The sequence below is a fragment of the Xyrauchen texanus genome, chromosome 9 (genome assembly GCF_025860055.1).
Source record: "Xyrauchen texanus isolate HMW12.3.18 chromosome 9, RBS_HiC_50CHRs, whole genome shotgun sequence".
Lineage (NCBI taxonomy): Eukaryota > Metazoa > Chordata > Actinopteri > Cypriniformes > Catostomidae > Xyrauchen > Xyrauchen texanus.
In genome coordinates, this window is record NC_068284.1 from 6,288,198 (window position 1) to 6,315,001 (window position 26,804).

General features: G+C 39.7%; 1 protein-coding gene across 3 annotated transcripts in view; it reads left to right on the plus strand.

Annotated features, from left to right (window-relative positions):
- The first annotated feature begins 8,767 nt into the window (after nucleotides 1-8,767).
- LOC127649498 (gastrula zinc finger protein XlCGF8.2DB-like) overlaps nucleotides 8,768-26,804 on the plus strand; it is a 162,502-nt gene continuing 144,465 nt past the window's right edge. Inside the window, exons 1-3 of one of the 3 annotated variants that reach the window (XM_052134622.1) lie at nucleotides 8,768-8,919; nucleotides 14,095-14,220; nucleotides 21,895-25,883. In XM_052134622.1, coding sequence (XP_051990582.1) covers nucleotides 14,124-14,220; nucleotides 21,895-23,063 — 1,266 coding nt within the window. In that variant the 5' untranslated portion in view covers nucleotides 8,768-8,919; nucleotides 14,095-14,123 and the 3' untranslated portion in view covers nucleotides 23,064-25,883. Of the gene's footprint in view, nucleotides 8,920-14,094; nucleotides 14,221-19,887; nucleotides 21,348-21,894; nucleotides 25,884-26,804 lie in introns of those variants that run through there. The other 2 variants (XM_052134623.1, XM_052134625.1) reach the window with 2 other exon arrangements.

The window sequence follows — 26,804 nt, forward strand, 5'->3', positions numbered from 1 at the left end:
ACGCATGTTTGTGTTGTTGCTGCTGAAGTGTTTTCTTCACTTTATATGTGCGTTGCTCATACAGCTGAAATTTCACTTACTGCCCTCTGGAGTAAACAGGTGGTATTACAAGCTTGCATTTCTCATGAATCTTCCTTATTATGGTCCTTCCTATGGGCATGCGATTAATTGCGTTCATTTTTTTAACGCGTTATTTTTTGTAAAATTAATCGCACATAATTAATGCGTTAAATCGACAGCCCTAATATATATATATTTATAATTCTTTTCCTGTCTAAATGCATTTATTTCCATCTTAGGAAGGAAAACAAAATATGTAACAATAATGCTATATTAACATTTTCCAAGCAAAGCCTTCCACAGAATTAAGATAGCAATGCACTATCATAGTACCAATTCAAGTAACTTGAACAAGTCTAATTGGGAGGTTGACTAATTGAAAGAACCAGTCTCCCCATAGGTTGCATAGTTATTGCAATGGGCATTAAATCTCTTAAACTCCACAAGATTAAGCAGCAGGCAGACTGTGACTATCCGCTTTGTTACAGCAATCATGAAGACGCGTTCATTATTTGCGTCTGTGCCAGTCTTAAGCGACGCTTTGAAGTTCACATGAAAAGTGTTTGCAGACAAAATAGTCTTGTTCTGCATTTTTGTGATAGTTAAGACTTGACGTTCTTCTGTGGTCATTAAAATGCACCTTAGGCTGAAAAATACTTTTTCTGTCACAAGTTCTATTTAGGCTTGTTTTGTATAACAAATAACATTAAGAGCTCCTTTCCCCATCACTTTATCACTGACACTAATTCTCTTCGCATTATGTCACAACTGCTGAAGCAAGTGTATAAGCTTTAAGGGACAAATTACATAAAGACACCCCTATGACCGCAGGCGAACAGAGCGGAACAATGAAACTAATGTTAAGTTTGTCTCTCATACAGGCACTGATTGGGACCAGTGGCCCCTGTACCTCCTCTTCTCATAGTAGACTTTACATGTTTATTTGCCGAAGTTGTTGTTTGCCAGAACTAGGGAGGAAACGGAAGCATTTCTGATCTGTGACAGGTCCCACAGATGACTACCTTCCTGACACCTTGGGGCGTTTATCAGATTTATGTGATAACGTTTGGACTTCACTGGGCAGCTGCTACCTTCCAGCGTCTCATCGACCAAGTTCTGGCTAGTTTTACCTCAATGATGCTGTCATTTATAGTTCAACCTGGGACGAACACCTAAATCTCCTGGAGGTGGTTATCAATTGAATCAAGTGTGGATGGAAGAGGTGGAAAGAACCTTCCAAGAAATTAAGATGCCCTTTGTGAAGGTCCAGTATTGCACTGTCCTGATTTTAATAAGAATTTCAAGAATTTCACTGATGCTTCATAGAATGGTGTGGGATCTGTTCTCCCACAGGGGGCACCAGATGATCATCACCCAGTTGCCTACATCAGTCAAATGCTATACCCCAGAGAGGTTCAAAACTCAACCATTGAAAAGGAATGCCAGGCAGTTAAATGGGCCCTTGGCATCATCAAGTATTACCTGCTCGGACAAGAGTACCTACTTAAAACTGACCACAGAGCACTGCAATTGATGGATCGTATGAAGGATTCAAATGCTAGGATCACCCGCTAGTACTTGTCCATCCAGTTCTATCGTTTCTTCATCCACTATGTCTGTTTAGATTACACTTTTAGGTAATCTAATCAGATTAATTTTGGATTACTCATTGGATGTTTTGATAAATCTGATAATTAATTTGAAATGTATTGTGTACCAAATGTATTAACATTTTCTATAAACATGAAATCTGATAGCAACTCGTTATTTGTCGGTTGTGTAAAACAAAAGGTGCTTAAAGGGTAATGAAAAACAAACACTCTATTACCCTAGATGGAAGACAATGACTACATTCACATGCACATCAATATTCACTTTTTTTAATCAGAATATGGGTACATTAACTTTGCTGATGCTTTATGTTTACAGTGAGCCATTCTGTGCTGTCCAAGTGAGATGGTCTGGGCCATCCATTATAAAAACCTATGAGGTTTTTATAGAGATGGCTGGAACACTTTTACAGGAACCTCAATGGCAGTTAAAACATGGAGCTTTGTGTAGCCATATTAGGAAATTCTGGAACGGCCTTATAGGAACCCCTGGGGAGGCCATGATATTCTATGGGTCAGCTATGACAGGAACCTCTGTGGTGGCCATGACACTCTGGGCAGCTGTAATAGTATGCTCTTGGGCAGCCATAACAGAATACTTTGGTACAGGCATGGCAGGAACATTTGGGGCAGCCATAACAGGAACCTATGGATCTGTCATTACAGAAACTTTTAGAAATTGTGACAGTAACCTCTGGGCAGCTATAGCAAGAAGCTTTGGGTGGCTGTAACAGTAACCTTGGCAGCCATCACAGGAAACTTTGGTGCAGCCATGGGAGGAACCTCTGGGTGGCCAGGACAGGAACATCAGGGTGGCTGTGACAGTATTTTCTGGTGCAGCCATGGGAGGAACCTCTTGGCCATGAAAGGAACATTGTTGCATCTGTGGCAGGAACCTTTGGGGCAGCCATTATAGGAACAACAGTGCTGGCTGTAATTAAAACATAGAATGGGTTTTACAGAATCAACTGTGCAGCTGTTGCAGGAACCTCAAAGGCAGCCATGGCAGGAGCCTCTGGGTTAGCCTTGATATGAACCTATGGGTCAGATTACAGGAATCTTTGGGGCAGTGGTGACAGGAGCGTCTGGGCGGCCATAACAAGAAACCTCTGAGCTGTCGTAGCAGGAGCCTCTGTGCAGCTGTGACAGAAACCTCTAGAGTGGCCTTCATAGAAAACTCTGGGCTGGCCTTTTTTTTTTTAAAAAAAAACTTTTTACAGGCAGTTTTTTCAGGAAACTCAAGGGAAGCCATGACAGTGAGTTTTGTGCAGCCATAGCAAGAACCTCTGGGCAGCCATCATAAGAATGTACAGTCAGCCTTTCAGGAACCTTTAATGCAGTTGGGCAGCCATATCAAGAATCTCTTAGTGGCTGCATTTGGTCAGTTGTTACAGATACAGTTGGACAGCTTTTACAGGAACCTCAAGGGCAGCCATGAGAGGGAACTCTGGGCAGCCATAGCAGGAACCTCTGTGCAGCTGTAGCAGAAACCTCTGGGCAGCTGTGATGGGAGCCTTTAGGGCAGCAATGACAGGGAGCTCTGGGCAGCCATGGTAGGGATCTCTTTGGCAGATATGGGAATGTCTATGAGTGGCCTCATTGTGGAGAGATGGGCAAATGGTGCAGTCCCATTCAATGGCAACCAGTCAAACTAAATACAGTAAGTACACATCCCTAGACAAGCAATATCGCCAGCCACAAATATTGCGATCTCCCTCCTAGGTGCCAGATGCAAACCGGGCTTGCTAGTCTCACCAGGTGCAAAGGCTTAAGGAATGAAGAGGCCACACGTCAACCCGCCAGACACAAAGCTAACATAAAGAGAAAAGAGGGGGCAGCCGTGACAGGGAGCTTTTTTCTCTGTTTCGCCACAACTTATGCGGTGACCTGAAATAAGAACACAAATAAGGTTTATTGTTTAAATACATTTAAATTAATACCACAATTAAACACGGTTTTATATATAATTTAACATTTAATACAATATATAAACAAGTTTAAACAACATAACATAAAACAAATTGCACAAATATGGAGGTAACTTTCTAAAGAAAAGAATTTGACATTTTAGAACTCAAGCAGATGTCATAAGGTATACACATACAACTTGTCTTCTGTGCCATGCATATGGATTGATATGACATAAAAGCATTAGAAAGATACGGTGGCCAGGAATTGCACATAAATAAATGAGCAAAGCAAATAAAAGTGGATACACAATGGAAATAAGCCACAACCCAACGGAAAAGCCAGGTCACAACGGAATTAAACAACAATTCAGCAAAATATTTTTAAGCTGTTTGTACATGATCTGATAACTTAACGCTATTTTGTGATGTCAACAAGCCCAGATTGGACTTGTGATAGAAATCAAACATTTTCAGCGCATTTTAATTACCACTTAAGCACGCCAAGTCTTAACTATCACTCCGCTTTTCCTGTTGAATTCAAAGCGGAGCTGGACACTTGCGTTGACACTCTGACATGATTCATGAACGCAGCTTTGAGATTGCTGTAGGAAAGTGGATTGTCACAATATACTGGCAGATTCATATTGTGAAGGATGAGAGTGGAAGAGATTTAATGCCTATTGCAATGGATACTAAGCATATGGGGACTAAATCCATCTTTACACAGCAAAGGGGGCACAGAAGCTGCATCTGAAGTGACAATTAGGTGTAAAGCAGGAATGAGTACATTTGCACAGCAGTTGAAAATGCATAAAGAGATGTTAGGAGATGAATATTTTAAATGAAATATTATGAATATAGAATTATGAAATGAATGAATACTCTGATGGGGACTAATCCTTTCAATAAATCAATGTTTAATGTTACTTGAATTGGTGATATTTTAGTGTATTTCTATCTTTATATTGTGAAAGGCTTTGTTTTGACATTTTTAATAAAGCATTATATTGTTACAATAATTTTTATCTTTCCTAAGCTGGAAGTACTGAAAATGCATTTTAACAGGAAAATAAGTATACAGTATATGGTGTCAAATTTCAGCATTTTCAAAATCTGCTATTAATTGCAATTAACTACCAAATATGTGATTAATCGAAAATAAATTAAGTAAATATTATCTTCAAAATTGTTTTTAGTTGATCTTAGGCTCAATACCTTAAACCAGTCATGGCGAAGTATCTTCTTGAGACCCATCTGCCATTTTGGCTCATTCTGCAGGAGAGCCTGACACAAATGGCGGCATTCTGTGCAAAGACATGAGAGGGACTGATTATTATCATAAACACCTGCTATATTTAATCTTGTTTTTCTAAGCTGTAAAATTCCTGCATCATCCATATGACCATCTTTTATGCAGATTTTACTTTTCTTGTTTGCTTTCTTTGTTCCGTTTTATTAAATAAAAAAAATCACAATTGGTTTTCTTTGGTATTATGAAGATCTCACCTCTTTACAAGCTAGCCTTTGACCAGCACTTGGCATCCATCATGTGCAGGTCAATGCCATGTGGATAATACCCACAGACCATCAGGAAGAGGAGCATTCCCAATGACCAGACGGTCACTGGCTTGCTATTGTATTTGCCCTAAGCTGAATATTCTGGAGGGCAGTACCATTGTGTGCCTATAGGAAAGATTGTGTATAGGAATTTCAGATGTGTAGTTTGTTACTGTGTTAATTAGCATGTTAAAAAAATAAACGGTGTGTGTGTGTTTCTTAACAGTGGTTCATTTTCGATAGAACTGAAAAGGTTTGCTTGGCTCTATCTGAAAATTGTCATCCAGGGCTAAGTGACAATTTTACACTGTCACTAGAGTTTAATGATATCAAATCTAATCACTGTATTGACACTCCACCATATACATGTGTAATGGTGACATACAGATGATTCAAAATGTCCCAAACATTTTGACAATGAGGTTCTCAAGCTTGATGTCCTGGTGCAGCACTCCACGGCAACTGTATATATCAGCAGCTAGCATGGCCTGCCTTACGACAAACCACGTAGGGCTGGGGCCCCTGTTGCTCAGGCTGGTCAGAGCCACTTCTAAGGGAAAGGGTTCAGGCTGGTGCCTCTTCTAAGGGAAAGGGTTCAGGATGATCAGAAAAAAAAGACTATTATTACGATGGCTTATAAGGATTTAGGCTTTGACCAATTCTTGTGGATGGTAGTTTATATAGTCAAACTCATGTGATTAGCGTTCATATAAGGTGTTTTAAATTGTAAACGGTGACTTCCAGAAGTCTGCTTACTATGCTGATGTACTCCTCATAAACTTCCTGACCAGATTCACAGCCACCTGATCAACAAAACAAGAAATAGGGGTTTGTGTGAGAATTAGTAACAATGAACATGTGTAGAGGTCAGTTCATTTCAGTCAATAATCTTGAACGCACTTCTAAAGATGTGAATTTAAAAGAAGCCTTTGTAGAGTTTGTTTGGTCGTTCTAAACCGGTCAAGTGGAAATTAGATGCATTAAGAGGGATTGTAGAGAATAGAGTGAGATAAGCGGTTGAGACAGATGATATAATAACAATGATACATTCAAGCCATCCTTGAGGTGAACCCCTTGAAGATGGCTCCAAACCCTCCTTGTCCCAGCTTTTCGCCAATATGCTGTCAGCTGGAAATGTCTGTTAAAAGATAAATAATGCAGTTGACAAGAAATTTCCAACAGTGACAGCAGTCTTGCAGAGTGACATACCACACTTCATCTACAATTATATTAAACATCTTTTAAACAACAGATTATATATTGATCTTGTTCCTCAGTCCACATTTTTCCACCTTTTGATGTGGAATATTTACTGAAGCTCCTGACCCATATTTACATGATTGTGTACATTACACTGCTGCCAAACGATTGGCTGATTAAATAATTGCATAAATAAGTAGATGAACAGGTGGACCTAATAAAGTGGCTGTGAGTGTAGGCCTAAATATATTTGTTAATGTTAGTTAATAAAAAATACAATTAACACTTATTGTTACGAATGGGCAGCGAATGCAGACGAAGAGATGCGGATCCAAGTGCAGTTCAACTTTTATTGAGGAACAAACAAGGCAGGTACATGGAAAACACGGGAACAAAGGAAAAACCCTCGATGGGGAAATGAACACAAGACTGAGGAAAACGGGCAGGGAACACACACACATCAGGCTAACAACATTCAACGATAGACAGAGACTAAAGAAACAGACAGGGTTAAATACGTGGACATGGGAGGACAGGAACCAATGCCATACAAGATAACTAGGTGATTAACAGAAGCAAAATGGAAAATAAACGAGGGCAGGTGCAAACAATGAACGGTGAACATTAAAGCTAACAAAGAGACTATAGAGTTACACAAGGGACAAAAGTGAAAACTAAGGAATGAAAAAAGTGACAAAAATGGCAAACAAAAGGGCAACAGTGAAACAAGACAGGTAGTTTTATTTTAAATCTTGAAGGAAAATGACATTTATCTCACATAATTACAGTAATATATTATAATTTATTAATAAAGATGCTTTGTGTGTGGCCAGTGTTGGGTGCAATGCATTAATTACTAAGTAATGAATTACTGTAATTAAATTGCTTTTTCATTGAAAAAAGTAAATTAAGGGATTATTTTTCAGTAATTTAATTACAGTTACTTCTGATGTAATTGTGTTAAATGCTGAATAGAATCTAGAACAATTGTTCATTTAAAATCAAAATTTAATGTCTAATGTTAAAATGTATGTTTTCTCATTTAACGCTGCCCCTTTAAATTCTTTGGCCAGTTCGTGAATTATTTATTTTATATGAATTGTTTTTTTTGTTTTTTTTAATTAAGAAAAGTTTCATGTCTGTCCTTGTATTTTCCCTCTGGTTGAGGTTGATCAGGATTTTAAAAAGTAATAAGTAATGCAATTACTTTTCAGAAATTATTACAGTAATCTAATTACACTGTAGAGATGTAATTAGTTGTGATTAATTACTTTTTTAGAGTAAATTACCCAACTCTGGTGTGGACCATATAAGGTTGGTTACACTAAATAAAAACAACACAATATTCTTAGTATGAGCAAAATATTATAGAATGTTTATAAAGTAACGGGTCGTCTTATTTGCTTTTTCTCCTTTTGCTCTGACAGTGTGTCTCTGAATGTAACTCATGAAGACTGCACTACACACATCTCTATAACACACAACAAACATAGGAAATACTAATATCTGACACATGTGAATGAATACACTTATAGAGTATATGTGAACCCAGCTTTAGCTGGCATCACACTAGCAGACTCAAAACAACTCGATTTAGGCCCCCTATCAGTTTGTAATATGAACAACTGGAGTACTGCATGAGAATAAACAATTGTAAAAGAGTGATTTAGTGTGTGATTCATGGAGAAACCTTACCTTGTGAAAGTGTGTGATTGTGTATTGATCCCCTCGAGGCTTGCCATATTCAAGCCTATATGTCCATGAACAGATTTCAGTAAGTAAAGAAATGACCTTTAATAAAAACAGACTGTTCTGCCTCTGCTTTCTGATTTAATTAATCAATACGTGTATGAGAAAAACACAAGAAAAAGCTTGGTGACAGAATTATGGATTGCAAACAGCATTTGTGATGAAAGCTGCAGTTGAGTGAAAATGTCCAGATCATCTTGACATCTTGTTTGTTCTTCAGTAAAAGCTCACTGGAGTCATATGGATTATTTTTATGCTGCCTTTATGTGTGTTTTAGAGCTTCAAAGTTCTGGCCTCCATTCACTTGCATTGTATGGACCAACAGAGGTGAAATATTCTTTTAAAAATCTTTTATTTTATTTATTTATTTATTTTTTCAGCAGAAAAAAGAAAGCCTACACATCTTAGATGGAATGATGGTGATCAGACAATTTTCATTTTTGTGTGAACAAACCCTTTAATGTCTCTTGTGAACTTGTGCTTTATGGAGTTTACTCTATAATTTGTTTTATTTTTTTGATAATAAATAAATAAATATATCTTCAGCGTTTTGCACGCGTAAATCCAGTTTCCACAACAGCATAACCACAGAGAGCAAGAGAGAGACTGTAAGTTTGTCCTGTAGGTGGCGGTAATGCTCCTGTGAAGTGAATGAACATTAACTAAGAAGAAGAATCAGTCCCTGCGTGTTGTGTTGTGGGGAGAGTTTTGTGTTCATCTAGAAGAAACTGATTTTAAAAATTGTTTTAATTATTATTCTGGATGTTTCAGCTGGTTCTGATCAGATATCAGAACAAACAAACTAAGACACATAGCTGCAAGTAATGAAATTGGTGAGTGTTTTATCGCTTATTTTCTTGTGTCCCATGTTTCAGAATTGCTTGTTTGTGCAAACTAATATTCGACTGTAGATTTATTTTTATATTTGTTAAATTACATTTAATTATAGATTAAGGTGTAGTTCTGTTTTTACACAACCTCTGCTCTGTGAAACTTAATTCCGCTAATCTGTTAAACTGAAACCAATAACGTTTTTGTCTTTTTTCCCCCCGCGTTTTACGTTTATATAGACAAGACAAAGGCAAACATATTAGAAATTATACAACAAGAAGTTAAAGATAAAATAAAAATAAAATATAGGGCAATTACTTACATTTGAAAAGCTTCAAAAAGTTTACAGATTTTACAAATCTATAAAAATCTGTTGGGTCTGTATTCTCAAACTGGAAAGGGAATCAATATAACCTTGAGATCAGTGTTTTATTATTAATATTTAGTAATTCTGGTTTTGTACAGTTGTAGTCAGAAGTTTACATACACTTATGTTGGAGTCATTAAAACTTATTTTGTAACCACTGTTAATATTAGCAAACTATATGTCTTCTAAGTCGTTTAGGACATCTACTTTGTGTATATGAATTTATTTTTCCAACAATTGTTTACAGACAGATTGTTTCACTTTTAATTGACTATATCAATTCCAGTTGCTCATAAGATTACATACACTGAGTTAACTGTGCTTGAAGCAGCTTGTAAAATTCCAGAAAATTATGTCAAGGCTTTAGACAATTAGCTTCTTCTTCTAATTGGAGTCAATTGGAGGTGTACCTTCAGTGCCTCTTTGCTTGACATCATGGGAAAATCTAAAGAAATCAGCCAAGAACTCAGAAAATGTGTGTGCAGAACTGAAAAGGCGTGTGCGAGCAAGGAGGATTACAAACCTGACTCAATGTCAAGTCAAGTGGTTTTTATTGTCATTTCAACCATATACAGTTAGTACAGTACACAGCTAAACGATGTTGTCCACAATGCTGGTTGCTTTGCGGATACAGTGTTTTTTGTAAATGTCTTTGATGGAGGGAAGAGAGATCCCGTTGATCTTCTCAGCTGTCCTCACTATCCTCTGCAGGGCTTTGCGGTCCGAAACGGTGCAAGTCCCAACCAGTCAGTGATGCAGCTGCTCAGGATGCTCTCAATAGTCCCTCTATAGAATGTAGTGAGGATGGGGGGTGGGAGATGTGCTTTCCTCAGCCTTCGAAGAAAGTAGAGATGCTGCTGGGCTTTCTTGGTGATAGAGCTGGTGTTGAGGGACCAGGTGAGGTTCTCCGCCTGGTGAACACCAAGGAATTTGGTGCTCTTGACGATCTCCACAGAGGAGCCATCGATGTTCAGCGGAGAGTGTTCACCTTGTGCTCCCCTAAAATGAGACCCACCACGGTCGTGTCATCTGCAAACTTGACAATGTGGTTCGAGCTGTGCATTGCTGCACAGTCGTGAGTCAGCAGAGTGAACAGCAGAGACTGAGCACAGTGTGGTGGTGGTGGTGGTGGAGATGCTGTTCCCGATCCGGACTGACTGAGGTCTCTCAGTCAGGAAGTCCAGGATCCAATTGCAGAGGGAGGTGCCCTGGCCCAGCAGGTTCAGCTTTCCAATCAGGTTCTGAGGAATTATTTTGTTGAATGCTGAGCTGAAATCTATGAACAGCATTCGAACGTATGTGTCCTTTTTGTCTAGGTGGGTGAGGGCCAGATGGAGGGTTGTGGCGATTGCATCGTCCGTTGAACGGTTTGGAATATACGCAAACTGCAGTGGGTCTTGTGAGGGGGGCAGCTGGTTCTTAATGTGCCTCATGACGAGCCTCTCGAAGCACTTCATGATGATTGGTGTGAGTGTGACGGGACAGTAGTCGTTGAGGCAGGACACTGAAGACTTCATTGGCATGGGATGATGGTGGTGGCCTTGAAGCATGTTGGAACAACGGCGCTGCTCAGAGAGATGTTGAAGATGTCGTTAAGAACATCTGCTAGCTGGTCTGCACATCCTCTGAGCACTCTGCCAGGAATGTTGTCTGGTCCAGCAGCCTTCCGTGGGTTGACTCTACGTAGAGTTTTCCTCACATCGGCCGTGGTAAGACAGAGCACCTGGTCGTTGGGAGGAGGGGTGGTCTTCCTCGCCACCACGTCGTTCTGCAATTCAAACCGAGCGTAGAAGTCGTTCAGCGCATCTGGAAGGGAGGCATCTTTGTCACAGGCACCTGTTGTTGTCCTGTAGTTGGTGATGGCCTGGATGCCCTGCCACATGCACTGCATGTCACCGTTGTCCTGGAAGTGACTGGATTCTCTGGGCATGTGCGTGCTTTGACTCTCTGATTGCCCGGGACAGTTTGGCCCTAGCTGTTCTTAGGGCTGCCTTATCGATTGCTCTGAAGGCAGAGTCTTGGGTCCTCAGCAGCGTGCGCACCTCCGCAGTCATCCACGGCTTCTGGTTGGAGTGTGTGGTGATGGTCTTGGAGAAAGTGACATCATCAATGCACATGCTGATGTAGCTGGTCACTGATGCTGTGTATTCCTCCAAGTTTGTAGAATCACCATATGTTGCAGCCTCCCTGAACATGTGCCAGTCGGTACACTCAAAACAGTCCTGAAGAGCAGAGATGGCTCCTGCTGGCCAGGTTTTCACCTGCTTCTGAAGCTGTTTTGTGCATCTGACGAGCGGTCTACATGCTGGAATTAACATAACAGAGATGTGGTTTGAGTGGCCGAGGAGGGGGCGGGGCTCCACCCGGTACGCGCCTGGGATGTTTGTGTAAACAAGATCAAGCGCATTCGCCCCTCTCGTTGCAAAGTCCACATACTGATGGAATTTAGGTAGCGCTGTCTTGAGATTCGCATGGTTGAAATCTCCGGCGACAGTAAACAGTCAGTCGGGGTGAGCGTTCTGCAGTTCGCTCATAGCCCCATACAGTTCACAGAGTGCTTCCTTAGCATTAGTGCTGGAAGGAATGTAAACTCCGGTTATGCAAACAGTGGTGAATTCCCGTGGTAGATAAAAAGGTCTGCATCTAACAGTCACAAGCTCCAACAGCGATGAACAGTAGCTAGAGACTAGCATAGAGTTCTTGCACCATTCCGTGTTTATGTAAACGCACAAGCCACCACCGTGAGTCTTACCGCAGAGAGCTGTATTTCTGTTGGCACGAAGGACTGGAGGCCTGGTCTCCGCAGCAAGCAGAGTACGCGTAGCACCTCCTGCAGATCATCATGCAGCTTGGTTTTTGCATGAGTCTTTATATTTCAGTAATGTCTGGCGATGGTAGACACGAACACCAGTTGCTCCGATGTCCATGTGCCGCAATAGTCGGGCTTTTTTAACCAAAATAGCACCATTTTGGATCCGGAGTGACCACTGCGTGCTTCCGCGCCGCCATCTTACACCAGTTCTGTCTGGAGAAATGGGCCAAAATTCCAGCAAATTATTGTGAGAAGCTTGTGGAAGGCTACCCAAAACTTTTCACCCAAGTTAAACAATTTTAAGGCAATGCTACCAAATACTAACAAAGTGTATGTAAACTTGTGACCCACTGGGAATGTGATGGTAGAAATAAAAGCTGAAAGAAATAATTCTCTCTTCTATTATTATGACATTTCACATTCTTAAAATATAGTGATCCTAACTGACCGAAGACAGGGAATGTTTTCTATGATTTAATATCAGAAATTTTGAAAAACTGAGTTTAAATGTATTTGACTAAGGTGTATGTAAACGTCTGACTTCAACTGTATATCTTTTCATCAGGGAGGTGGAGCACAAAACGCTATCTGCCAATTAAAATTGGTAAAGTTTTAAAGAGTTTCAGAGATAACCCCATAGCGTCAGCGACGCACCATATTCAGGGAACCGTGGTTACAGTCGCAACTAGGGCTGTGCGATTAAAATGATATCAATATTTATTGTGATAAGCTTTTGAGTAATTTTTGATATTTATCCTGTGTTCTACATCTAGACATGCCTTTTGCTAAAAACACTAGCAGTTTGGCTTTCTTGTATGTTTCCACTGGCGTGTAGTGAGCGAGCGCTTTCAATTCCTTCCTATGGAAACAGTGTGTCAAGCTCGCGAGGCGGATTGTAAAATTTACAGCAGCGCGGGGCAAGCAGTTCCCGAGCGTTACGAGTGGCTTTGTGCGGATTTCTTCCGCTTCAGTGGAAACGCAGACTCAGACTGTATGAAGTTTCGCAGGTCACCGCATTCCGGATCCGGATTGATTTCATCTTGACTGCAAGATATCATGATGGCGGTTACGCCCTCTCCTCATCTCCTCATTTTTCTTTCTAAATTTAGTTTTATTAATCAGCATGGGCCAAGCCTTTAATAAAAAAACAAATGGATTTCTGTTTTAGTTTTGTGAAATTATTCAGATGTCATCGTCTCTGACAAGGATGAAAGACAAAACAATTACTAGTTTGTAGCCTAGCCTTTCTCAAGAATTTTACATTTTCAAAAGTTTCTCCTACCCCTGAACCCCCATACAGTGTCATTCCTCATTCAAAAGGGCTTCTATGCCCTCATACTTGGATATCTGTAAAGAAATCTGAAAATAATTTTAATGTAAATAAATATATATATATACCTTCATTATGATCCAAAAAGAACAATCATTGTTCTCAGTGAGACAGTCAGAGTTTACTTGAATGAGATTCTCAAACACACTATTCATTCCTTTATTTGGACACAAAAATGTGATTTGGAATTTGAAGTTCAATAATTGCAGTTATCTCAAATAATCACTGTTAGATCAAATAACTGCAATCAGACGATTAATTAATAAACACGACAGGCCTACGTGATGCAGATTTTGACCCTCCACATGGACGGTCCTCGTTAAATGTACTAAAAGAATATTACAAAACAGTCATAGTGCACATACGTCATACGCGTTTGTATTCGCTCGCAGTCAGAAGAGTACATTTTAAAAGTATGTGGTTATGTGGAAATGATCAATCAGGCACGATCCGATATCGGACACGGAAAACACAAAATGCCCAATATTTTAGGCCATAGGAATAGTATTGTGTGGCATGTCATCTACCACTTTCCATTGCAACCTGTAAACACCAAAAACCTTGTAAACAGACCAATTAAACTAAGTTCCTTCACCACAGAACTGTTCTTTTCCTGGGTGTATCAAATAATCATCGACATAACTTTCCAGCCTCTCTCTGACCCTTAGAATGAAATCTGCTTGATGTGCTACTGAAGATGGAGATTGTTAAAGAGGAGTTTAAAGAGGAGAGTGAAGACATCAGTATTTCAGAATCATTCAGACTGAAGAATGAAGATACTGAGGAACAAAGAGGTTTGTGCCCATTCTTGATTTTATTTAATGACTGCTGAGGACTGACTGTAAAAAAACAAAAGTATATTAAAAGACACATTTTTCAATGAAAGTGGAGTGCGTGGATCTCGTCTTTGCACACTGAAGACATTTTCTGTTTTAATTTCTAGCACTGTTTAGCACTTTTCAACAAAACAAGACAATTTTGCATTTATTCCACTACTTTTTTTAAAAAGAAATTCAAAAATACAATGTATTTTTAACAGCTAAATTCAAGCAGTTTAAGCACTTCAGTAACCTTGTGTGAATCAAGGGGTCGGTGATATGACCAAAATTCTATATCACAGTATAAATATTTTGTTTTTATCTCGGTAATGGTGATCACAATATTTTTTTTCAGAAAATCAAAACATTTTTATTTATCAAATATCCATCTCATAGCAATTTATATCTCGACTATTCTTTACATTTTGGGTTTGAAGACACATGAAGATACGGTAGGCATACAGTGCATCCGGAAAGTATTCACAGCGCTTACAAACAATACCCCATAATGACAACTTGAAAGAAGTTTGTTTGATTTCTTTGCAAATGTATTAAAAATACAAACTGAAATCACATGTACATAAGTATTCACAGCCTTTGCCATGACACTCAAAATTGAGCTCAGGTGCATCCTGTTTCCACTGATCATCCTTTAGATGTTTCTACAACTTGATTGGAGTCCACCTGTGGTAAATTCAGTTGATTGGACATGATTTGGAAAGGCACACACCTGTCTATATAAGGTCCCACAGTTAACAGTGCATGTCAGAGCACAAACCAAGCCATGAAGTCCAAGGAATTGTCTGTAGACCTCCGAGACCGGATTGTATCGAGGCACAGATCTGGGGAAGGTTACAGAAAAGTTTCTGCAGCATTGAAGGTCCCAATGAGCACAGTGGCCTCCATCCGTTAATGGAAGAAGTTTTGAATTACCTTCCTCAAGCTGGCCTTCTGGCCAAACTGGTTGGAGGAGAAGGGCCTTAGTCAGGGAGGTGACCAAGAACCCGATGGTCACTCTGACAGAGCTCCAGCATTTCTCTGTGGAGAGAGGAGAACCTTCCAGAAAAACAACCATCTCTGCTGCACTCCAACAATCAGGCCTGTATGGTAGAGTGGCCAGACGGAAGCCACTCCTCAGTAAAAAGGAACATGACAGCCCACCTGGAGTTTGCCAAATGGCACCTGAAGGACTCTCAGACCATGAGAAACAAAATTCTCTGGTCTGATGAAACAAAGATTGACCTCTTTGGCCTGAATGGCAAGCATCATGTCTGGGGGAAACCTCATCACCTAGCCAATACCATCCCTACAGTGAAGCATGGTGGTGGCAGCATCATGCTGTGGGGATGTTTTTGAGCGGCAGGAACTGGGAGACTAGTCAGGATCGAGGGAAAGATGAATGCAGCAATGTACAGAGGCATCCTTGATGAAAACCTGCTCTAGAGCTCTCTGAATGTCCTTGAGTGGCCCAGCCAGAGCCCAGACTTGAACCCGATTGAACATCTTTGGAGAGATCTGAAAATGGCTTTGCACCGACGCTCCCCATCCAACCTGATTGAGCTTGAGAGGTCCTGCAAAGAAGAATGGGAGAAACTGCCCAAAAATAGGTGTGCCAAGCTTGTAGCATCATACACAAAAGACGTGAGGCTGTAATTGGTGCCAGAGATGCTTCAACAAAGTATTGAGCAAAGGCTGTGAATACTGATGTACATGTGATTTTAATTTTTTTTAATTATTTTTTTTTAACGTTTTTTATTTTTAATAAATTTGCAAAGATTAAAAAAAAAAAACTGCTTTCACGTTGTCATGGGGTATTGTTTGTAGAATTTTGAGGAAAATAATGAATTGAATACATTTTGGAATAAGGCTGTAACATAACAAAATGTGGAAAATGTGAAGCGCTGTGAATACATTCCAGGTGCACTGTATAGCCTATACTTGCATATATTTTGATGCATAACAGATCATCATAAGTGAGAGATACTGCTTAAATATTATACATTTATTATTATTAGTTGTAGTAGTAGTAGTAGTAGTAGTAGTAGTAGTAGTAGTAGTAGTAGTAGTAGTAGTAGTATTACAGTGAAAGCCCTTTCTGTTTGTTTAAATTGAAGTTTTCACCTCTAGAAAAGCCGGTCGTTACGTGACTCAAAGTGAATATTAAACTACAAACGGCTGCTATTTAATTAAATATTTACTCTGTATGAACTGAATTAATGCTATGCTTGCAGTAATCTGCTACACACAGAGCACGTGAGTGTGAGCCAAGGAGCTTGTAAGAGCACATCACACAGATGCTCAATCGGATTGAGATCTGAGGAATTTGGAGGCCAGGGCAACACCTTGAACTCTTCATCATCTTCCTCAAACCATTCCCAAACAATGTGTGCAGTGTGGCAGGGTGCATAATCCTGCTGAAAGATGCCACTGCCATCAAGGAATTCCATTGCCATTAAGGGGTGTACCTGGTCTGCAACAATGTTTAGGTACAGTGCGTTCAGAAAGTATTCAGACCCCTTTATTTTTTTTTTCATATTTTGTTATGTTGCAGCCTTATGCAAAAATGCTTAAAACATTTTTTTTTTTTCCCACATCAATCTACACCCCATATCCCATAATGACAAAGCAAAAAAAATATTTTTGAAAACTTTGATTAAAATGTATTACAAATAAAATCACATTGACGTAAGTATTCAGACCCTTAACTCTGTACTTAGTTGAAGCACCTTTGGCAGTGATTACAGCCTCATGTTTTTTTGGGTATGATTTGACAAGCTTTGCACACCTGGATCCGGGGATTTTATGCCGTTCTTCACTACAGATCCTCTCAAGCTTACTCTTGCGTTGTCTTGGCTGTGCTTTGGGTCGTTGTCCTGTTGGAAGTTGAACCTTCGGCCCAGTCTGAGGTCCTGAGTGCTCTTGACCATGTTTTCAGTAAGGATATTCCTGTATTTTTCTGCATTTAGATTTCCTTCAACCTGTAGTGGTTTGTACTCAATTTACCGATGATGTAGTTATTTTTGATCTCATGTCACTCAAGGTGTGGTTATGAGTGTATTAGATGACCCCCTCCCCTTTGCAATCCGGGGCACCAGTTAAGAATACTATCTTAACAATTTAAGAACACTCCCAAAAGAGCTGTTCGATTATTTAGAATGACCAACTCCCTCTAGTTTACATTCAGCTGATTTATGTGAAGGATTTTTGAGAGTCTGGACAACTAGTAGAGTCTTTGATCATCAACACAATGAAGACAGTTGTAATAAAATGAATGACATTTATTAACAATTGATATGCAAGAGTAAATACCTCAACGATTCTATATTCTAAAAATGAATATGCACTGCTAAAGGATAATAAACTAATAACCAAAAAGGAAAGTACTGAATTAAACAAAACAAATTAATGATTTGAACACAGAATGGATAAATGCAATGCTGTTGAGCTGAATGTAGCAATGGGACACAAGTCCCTCATTTCATCTGTTGTTGATTACTCAATTGGAAACATTTTAGTCCCAGATCATGCCCTGGTGAGTTTAGAGGGGTTGCCACATATGGAGAAGAGGAAATCATATATTTGGTGCTTTAATGTATCGCTATTTCAAAATCCTGAATTCCAACAAATGTTAAAGGCTGAAATAAATGTTTATATGGAGACCAACTGGTCTTCTGTATTCTCTGTGGTCGTGGCTTGGGAGGCACTTAAGGCGGTTCTTAGGGGCCGGATCATACAGGATGCAGCATTCACCAAAAATCCAAAGCACGAGAACTCGTGGAGTTGGAAGCAAATATTAAAAGTGCAGAGGTGAAGTACCGAATGTCATCTGATGGCCTCAGAGAATTGACCCAATTGAAATACAGATATAATATTATTTTGTCGCAGAAGGTGGAGTTTTGTCTATTCAGGGCAAAACTTTCATACTCTGAGTTAAGGGACAAAGCAGGGGAGCTTTTGGCTAGATACATAAATCCGAGAGAAACTTTTTCTACCATTCCCTCAGTGAAATCTGCTGGTGGTGAAATATTAACCTCAGCCATTAATATTAATAATGCTTTTAAATAATTCTATCTTGAGCTCTATCTTTCCATGTCGTCATCTACTCATGAAGGTATTAGAAAATTTGTGGAACCATTAGAACTCCCTAAACTGATGACATTAACTTGGAGGAGTTGGTGAGGCATTTATGGCCTTTCCTACAGACAAGGCTTCTGAATTTTTTAGCTCAAATGCTACAGAACTGGCTCAACTTTTGTTACAAGTTTATATGAAATCATTAAAGAATGGAAAGCTACCACCAACCGTGATACAAGCCTGTATCAGTTTTATTTTGACCCCGTAATAAAAAGATTTTCGAGCTATGTGGGCAGGGGGGCTTCATTACATTTATCTATGATTGGGAAGGTGAATGTTTAAAGTGAATTGTATTCCAAAATTCAACGTGCTACAATCTCTCCATGTAGATGTCCCTCTGTCTTATTTCAAGCAATTTGATAGCATAGCGAAGTCCTTCATTTGGAATGGTAAACATCCCCAATTACATTTCAATAAGTTACATAGGCCGATTGACAAAGGTGGGCTATGCATTCAGTCTCAGACATTTGGCTCATAGGTCACTTCCACCTGAGTTGCATACACCCCCTTAAAACAGCAGATACTCTGGGAGAGGTGATTACTGCTTTTGGAAAAGGTCATGAGGCATCAGTGTATATCTTGTTAATTCAGTGTCTGGAGGACGGAGCTTCATCTTCTTTCAAGATATTATGGGAGAAAGATTTAAACTTGGAATTAGAGAAGGGAGTGTGGGGTAGGATTCATCTCTACATCAGTCTACATCTAGAGATTCAAGGGTGCACTTGATACAATTTAAGATTTTACATAGATTCTGTTGGACATCCTCTAGATCGTATAGGCTTCTTCTTAAAGACACACCCACCTTCTGGCGATGCCAATCAGAAGATGGGGACACAACCCATGTTTTTTGGTGTTGACTTAAGATCCAAGAATTTGAACAATCAATTTTTAATTTTGCCCCAGACTCTGTAGCTTAGCTGATGGGGTGGTTATTAATATAGGGGTATACATTTAAAAAGTTGGGTCCTAGCTGGAGTTATGATTGGCAGACAGATCATTCTCTGGATGGAAGTCGGCTGGAGCATTCTCATTTCAGGAGTGGTGCAAAGAGATGAGCGAGTTGGCGGCATTCGAGGAGGTAATATATAGAAGGCTGGGAAAATGGGATGTGTTTAACAGGAAGTGGGGCAGATATTTTGCCTTTTTGGAATGTTCTCAGGGAGGGGTAGTGGAGAGGGATTTGTAGTTTTAAATGTGTATGTGCATTTTTTTTAAACATTTTTTTTATGTTCTAATTATTTTTGACCACTGGAGTGTGTGTTTGTGTCTGGTGGGGAGGGGGGTAATGTTTGGGGGCCGGGGCTTAATGCATATAATTTGATTCAGTATTTTCTGTTATGTTTACTTATTTTGTGAATGGAATCAATAAAAAATGGTAATAATAAAAAAATGGTCAAGCAACCTCTATTGGATCACTTGAGATGGACTGAACCCTTCAGCATTTTCGGGACCTTCAGAGAGTCTTTTCCACTTTTTGCACCTTGCCACTTTAGATTTTTTTGACTAAAGTGACCTCTGCCATGGAAATCGACAAAGACTCCCCCAAGTCTTCCATCCCTGCCTCCTCCACAGAGAGCATGTCAGTGGGGGTTCAGAAGTGTTCCTTCCACCACCAGACTATATCATCAGGCAAGGTAAGCAGTTCCCTGCCCCACTGGCAACAGCATGGTAAAGCCTTTCCTCTCTTGCCTAAGAAGTCTGATGGTTTGCCTGAACCTATTTGAGTCCAATCTGAAGTCCTAATCCATGGCTTCCTCAAACTCCTCCCACACCCAAGAGTTCACTTCCACAACAAAGTGAAAACTGCAGTCCTTCTGGTTTGCCGGTACCTGTAAATTGAATTATTGTCCTTCAGTCTAACCAATACTGAAAGGCCTCCTCCTCAGCCTTAAGACAAATAAGTTGTTGGATTGCTGCCACAGCAAACACCTAACAATCTTCTAGCTACACCTCCCAACAGCTGCTTCTGTGATGGAGGCTTTAAACCAGGCCAGAAAAGATTAACCTACTCATGCATGTGACATCAAATAAAAAGTTAAGAGATTACCTAAATATGCAGATAAGAGAGGAATGATTCACAGGACAATCCATTAATTGAAACCATGCTTTGATAGATTCACACAGATTCACATTGGCCATTAATTAAGTACAGTCTGTATACTGGCGTTTGGTCTCATTATTATCTGCAAACACAACATAGATTGAAAGCACGGGACAGTGCCGGTTACAGCAACATAAACACACATGTGATACGCTCCATCATTTGAATCCGATGTACATTTTGGAGAAACAGAATTTTAATCTCTGCTTTAAAATTGTCACTTATCACGAAAAGCAAACCATAAATGCTGCATAATGCTGTGTGTGACCAATAGGAGTAGCTGGCCATTCAAACAGAGCGGGGCACTAAGCTTTAGTTCTCCGACTAAAAAAATTATCCTGCACATGAGAGGGTATGTAGAAAGAGACAACTTACTGAAATTTGTCTTCTCTCTGCGCCTTTGCACACTGCATACACATACAATGTAACAATTGCGTATCTTGTCTATTTTCTGCTATCTTCTTTGCAATAAACATTACTTTTTCAAATATTAAAATAATTCCGGGAAGGAGGAGGGATGCACCATAGTATAGTACTCGTCACTACCATCCGCCCTAACCGAGCAGCCGTGGCCATCCAACGGAGGAGACCAGCCACCTGAGAGTTGATGAACAGCTGCTGACCGTCAAGGGAGGGGGGGCTCCTAACCGACTGCCTGGGTCTGAGACCGTCGAGCGGGGGTGGGCTCCTGGCCGACCTCCTGGAGCTGGAGAACCGCTGCCAGGGGATGGGGAGATCCCTTCTGTTTCCCGAGAACTCTGCAGGGCGTTCCGTCTGCCAGGTGCCGGAAGACTGCCTCCGAGGCTCGGCTGTCATCTGTTGGAGGAGTGGCCGAGGACCAAGCTATGGCGTATCGGAGAACCGACGAGTACCTTTTTTGTTTTTTCTGTCTCCTCTCTTTCTCCCACTGCTGCTCCGTGTTGGCCTTTCCCTCTCTTTTTAAAATGTTCTTGTTAATTTGGCACGATCGCCATTACGGCGTGTAGGTGCCACCTTTTTTTTTTTGGAGGGGGAAGGGCCGGCTCGTGATGCTACACACCCGGCCCCTAATCAGGCTAATCAAGCCTCAGAGAGGGATGAAGGCCAACTGGAGACTGCAGTGGGACAGAGAGAGAGATTTAAGGGCAGTTTTCCGACACCTTTGTGTGTTTTTGTTTTTTGGTTTCACATCTTCATTAAAATATTATTTATATTGTCAAGCCGGTTCTCGCCGACTCCTTTCCATTAATCCCTTTACACCCACAGATGAAACTTTGTGGCTTATTCCAGGAAAAGGCCACTGTCATTTAATAAATGATCACAGAAATAAATAGTCAACCTGTTGCTCTCTTCTTTGATTTTGTTACATTTTCTCCTTTCATTTCATATTTATCCCACTTGTATTGGTTTTTGACTATGTTATATTTGAATTTCAGACCTGATGGAAGTGAAAAAGGACAGTCGGGAACTGGATGAAGTGGAGGAGACGCATAAGAAATCTGATAATTTCATAACTGGTGAAGAATCTTTTAGTGGCTCCCAGACTGAAAAGACATTCTCACAAAAAAGAACTCGAGGAACAAAAACAAAAAATTACTTCTGTCATCAGTGTGGTAAGATTTTCACAAATAAAGGAAACCTTAATAGTCACATGAGAATTCACATTGGAGAGAAGCCTTTCACATGCCATCAGTGTGGAAAGAATTTTACACACAAAAGAAGTCTGAAAGAGCACGCGAGAATTCACACAGGAGAGAAGCCTTTCACATGCCCTCACTGTGGAAAGTGTTTCAGATATAAAGGAAACCTTGATTTACACATACGAATTCACTCTGGAGAGAAGCCTTTTATGTGCAGCCAGTGTGGCAAGAGTTTCACACATAAAAAAAGTCTGAAAGAGCACATGAGAATTCACACTGGAGAGACCCCATACACATGCCTTCAGTGTGGAAAGAGTTTCACACAAAAGGGAAGCCTTAAAATCCACACAAGAATTCATACTGGAGAAAAGCCGTTCACATGCCTTCAGTGTGGAAGGAAATTTACATACACTCATGCCCTTAAGGATCACATGGGTATTCACACAGTAGAGACCCCATACGCATGCCTTCAGTGTGGAAAGTGTTTCAAATATAAAAAAAGCCTCAAGTTTCACGTAAGAGTTCATAGCGGAGAGAAACCTTACACATGTCCTCACTGTGGGAAGAGTTTCACACAAAAGGGAAGCCTTAAAATCCACACCAGAACTCATACTGGAGAAAAGCCTTTTACATGCCTTCAGTGTGGAAAGAGTTTCGCAAATAAAACAAACCTGAGAGTTCACATGAAATATCATTCAGGACAGAAATTACACAACTGTTCTCAGTGTGGCAAGAGTTTTTTAGAGATGGCCCATTTTATACAGCATCAAAGAGTTCATGTGGGAGAAAAACCGTACAAGTGTTCACACTGTGAAAAGAGTTTTGCTCATCCAAGACTCCTTATAACACATGAGAAAGTGCATACTGGAGAGAAGACTTATGACTGCACTCAATGTGGGAGGATTTTCAGCTCATCAAGTACTCTACAGAGACATTTAAGGAAGAATTGCCCAAAATTGTCATAGTGAGCAAACTTTATTTTGAGAATCTGTCATGTGAAATTTGTTTTAATTTTAAAGATGGACTTGAAGAGAGAAAGAATGTTTTGGTTTTGGAAGTAAAATACGATGGGTGAAAATATGGATGAAATAAGTAGAACAGGTTATTTTGGTCATACCAAGATGCCTATTTGTCATTAGACATTATTAGGCTGAGAAATTGTAATGCATAATATGGCGACTGTTTGGAATTGATGTCACACCTTACAATTTGAAGTATGTACATTTTTCTATGTTAATTTTGTTTCTGTGGCACTATAAAAATGACACTTTGCTTTGAGTGGCCGGTCCATGCAGACACCAAGCAATGACTTTACCAATGGCGTGATTTGGGGGTTGGACTATCTCTTTATTTAATCAATGGCAAAAAGGTGGTGTATTCAGAAACTGTTTTGAAAATTGTTTATTTTTGGCACAGAAATTTCTTCAGCTTTAAAAGAGCCAGTCAGTTTATTTCTCCAAACCTCTTCCCATCTCCTCCGCTCGGGTGCCCTTACACTTCAGTAGCTGTTTGCTTGCTGTCCATTCTGTAACCACTGCAGCCTGTGTCTGGTCCACATCGCTCTGCCTCGAAGAACTCCTTCAATGATCATTTCATTCAAAAATGCCTCTGAAATTCTAAATATGGGGGCAAAAAGAGCCATGGGCACTCCGCTTTTCTCGATCTGTATCCGTTTCGTGCAATGCTCCTCTGCCTAATTCTGTGAAAGTTTGCTCCTCTCATTCAAAGATCACATTCTAAGAAAAGGAGAGAAGCCTGTTACATGCCATCAATGTGGGGAAAGTTTTACATATAAAGTAGCACCAAGAGTTCATATTACATATAATTTATTAGAGAAATGACACCACTCGGGATGGAAAGTTTTTCCACAGATGGTCTATTTTCAACCACACCAGAGAATACATACTGGTTTCAAAGCTTACGTCTTCTCCGAGTGTGGTAGAGCATTAATACAGTATAAAGAGGACTTTTTTACTGAGGCGGCCCATGTGGGGCACGTTCTCATTCAAGGGTAGCATGAAGTGTAACTTAACATCCCTGATGATGATAATAATAGTAATAATAATAAGATATGAACATTTTCAAGGTATTTTTAATAGTCTAATATTTCATTAATTGATTAATACTTCTGAAGGATTAATACTGCAAAACACAGAAGACTCCAGATTGCATGTATTATTAATATTTGTTCAATACAAATTTTAATTATATTTGTTGTTCACTGGAAACCAGGGGGTGTCGCTAGACCCCTTTTACTGGGTCACATGCCCCAGTATAAATCTGCTGTGCCCCAGTAAAATCTCAAGTTTCAGTTTTAACAATTTACTTAATTTGTCAGTGCATTGATTTAGATTGATAATCCCGGAAAAAAGATGATCTAAATGCAACGCAGTAACCCACCCAATCAACGCTGAAAACACAAATCCTTTTGGCACGCGCCTGTGCGCTTGCTATAACCAAAGACACCGCAGCTCGCACAGCCACACACACAATTCCAGGGGCCAGTTGCACCAGCTATACGTATGTTACAACTTAGTGCCCATTTATGCCACAACTAGGCTAAGTCACAACTTACGCACTACTAAACATTTGAGTGTTGCACCATTAAACTTAGGTAGAACGTAACCCTATGTATGAACTAAATATTTATGGAAGCCTCCGACCAGAAGTAACGGTTGGAATAAAAAAAAGCAGTCATCAATCATTTCGACATATATGATGATGTTGGCATTTACACTCGTTTACATTTACAAGAGACAAAAAAACAACTTAGATTTAAGCGGCTCTTCAGCATGAAACCGTTCAAACGGGGCAGTTTTCAGGATGTGTCGCCCGGTGTCAAGTGTCAGCATACACGAAATTGATATTAAAATAAATACATGTCTGTTTTTTCCAGCCTGTTGTATTAGCATTTATTTATCACCCCTTAATTATTTTAGATACAGTTATATTGTTATTTACTCCAGGCAAATATACTATTTATTAAATCAAATTTTATTACGTATTGTATTTTAATGGGGGTGTAATTTATTACAGCTGACAGTTACACGAGCAGACAAGGTTTGAAGATCAACCGTGGCAAGATAAAACTGAAATTCATGCTTTTTAACACTTCTATGTACAAATTTGAAGGCTGTTTGGATCAGTACAGGTAAATGTCATATTATGTGACTACGCATCACTTTATGGAGAGTTTACGACCTACTAGTTAAGTCTTGCTTTAAGAAGTAGTTATTAAGCCCTTAGTGTGAACTTTATGTCCTAACTTACATGAGAACTTGCAACCCTTCCCAGGTGTCGGCACCCAAGTCAGAATTGAGATTAAACTAAAAGTACGTTTCTTAAATTCTATAATACCGATGATCTTATTTTGACTCCAACATTATTGGCTCCTGTAGACGGACATCAGAAAATTCTTTGGACGAAGCAGGAACAGGAAAGCCTAAAGGAGAGGGAGTTTGAGGGAGGTAAGACTTGATATACGAAATACATCCTCAGCCGTCAGATTCAGGTTTCAGACATCAGATGAAAAAGTCAAGTCTATGGAATTGTAGAGGAAATAAACACATTTTTGTGTTCTGTAGTACTATCTTTGATTGTGTGTGATAACAATTAATCAATCTTTTGGATATGAAATTAATCATTAAATTCATCAGCGCTAGTTTAGGACACTACATAAACCGTTGGCAGTAACTATGGCTGCTGTGTGCTAATTACCTAGTGATTAAAAGGATGATAATTAGGCTTGTTTTGAGTTGTTGCAAGTAAACTTACACCAATTTTGTTAGCTAGCTAGTTATTCATTTATGAAAACAACACTTTTGCATTTATAAAGTTTTGTTATTTGCATATACAGTGTATGCCTTTTATGCCGTAAAACATGTTGAGAATATTCATGTACAGTATGTTGAAGATAAATATTTTCATAAAGATTCATATCTCTACATGTTTACCTTTCTCAGTACTTGTTGCAGTGTAGGAATAGTGGGTTAAGCAAGGGAAGTTTGTATAGTGCATTGTGTTGCACACAGCAGACTTTCAAGAAAGAATGAAAAAGCGATATGAGTAATGGGGGGCCTGTGCCCCAGAAGAGATTTATGTCTAGCAACGCCCCTGCTTGAAACTGCATAGATGTTATGGACACTGCTAAAATGATTGCTGTCACTAAGAATAGCAAACCATGTAGCATTAAACACACGCTAGTTCTGTGCCATTTTTTTTTTTTTTTTGAGACAATAAAGAAGATAATGCGCTTTAGTTTTACAGTGTCACGGATGTAAATGGCAGCGTGAGCTACAGTGTGTGTTCAAGCCATATTTCATTTCTTGTGACTGTATGCAGTTTTTTTCCCACAGTCCACTCGATTAACTGTTGGAAATGGCCAATCACAGCTAAGAAGTTGGGGTGGCCAATCAGATTGAAATGGGGGCCAGGGTCACCCCATGCCCCCCATTTGGACACACCCCTAAACAATGCTCTTTACTCGAATCTCTCAGATAAATTGCATCAAAAACAAGGAAATAACAGTTATGCTAAATCAGGTAAAGAAATACCTTAACAACATTGAGTATAATAATCTTATGCATTGACTGCTGAATAAAGTCCAAGCAGGAAAACAAAATAAATATGTTTGTAAAACAGCAACAGTGGCACATAATGCACAGGGGTGAAATAGTTTTTAAATTTATTAGTAACAGTCTCTGTGA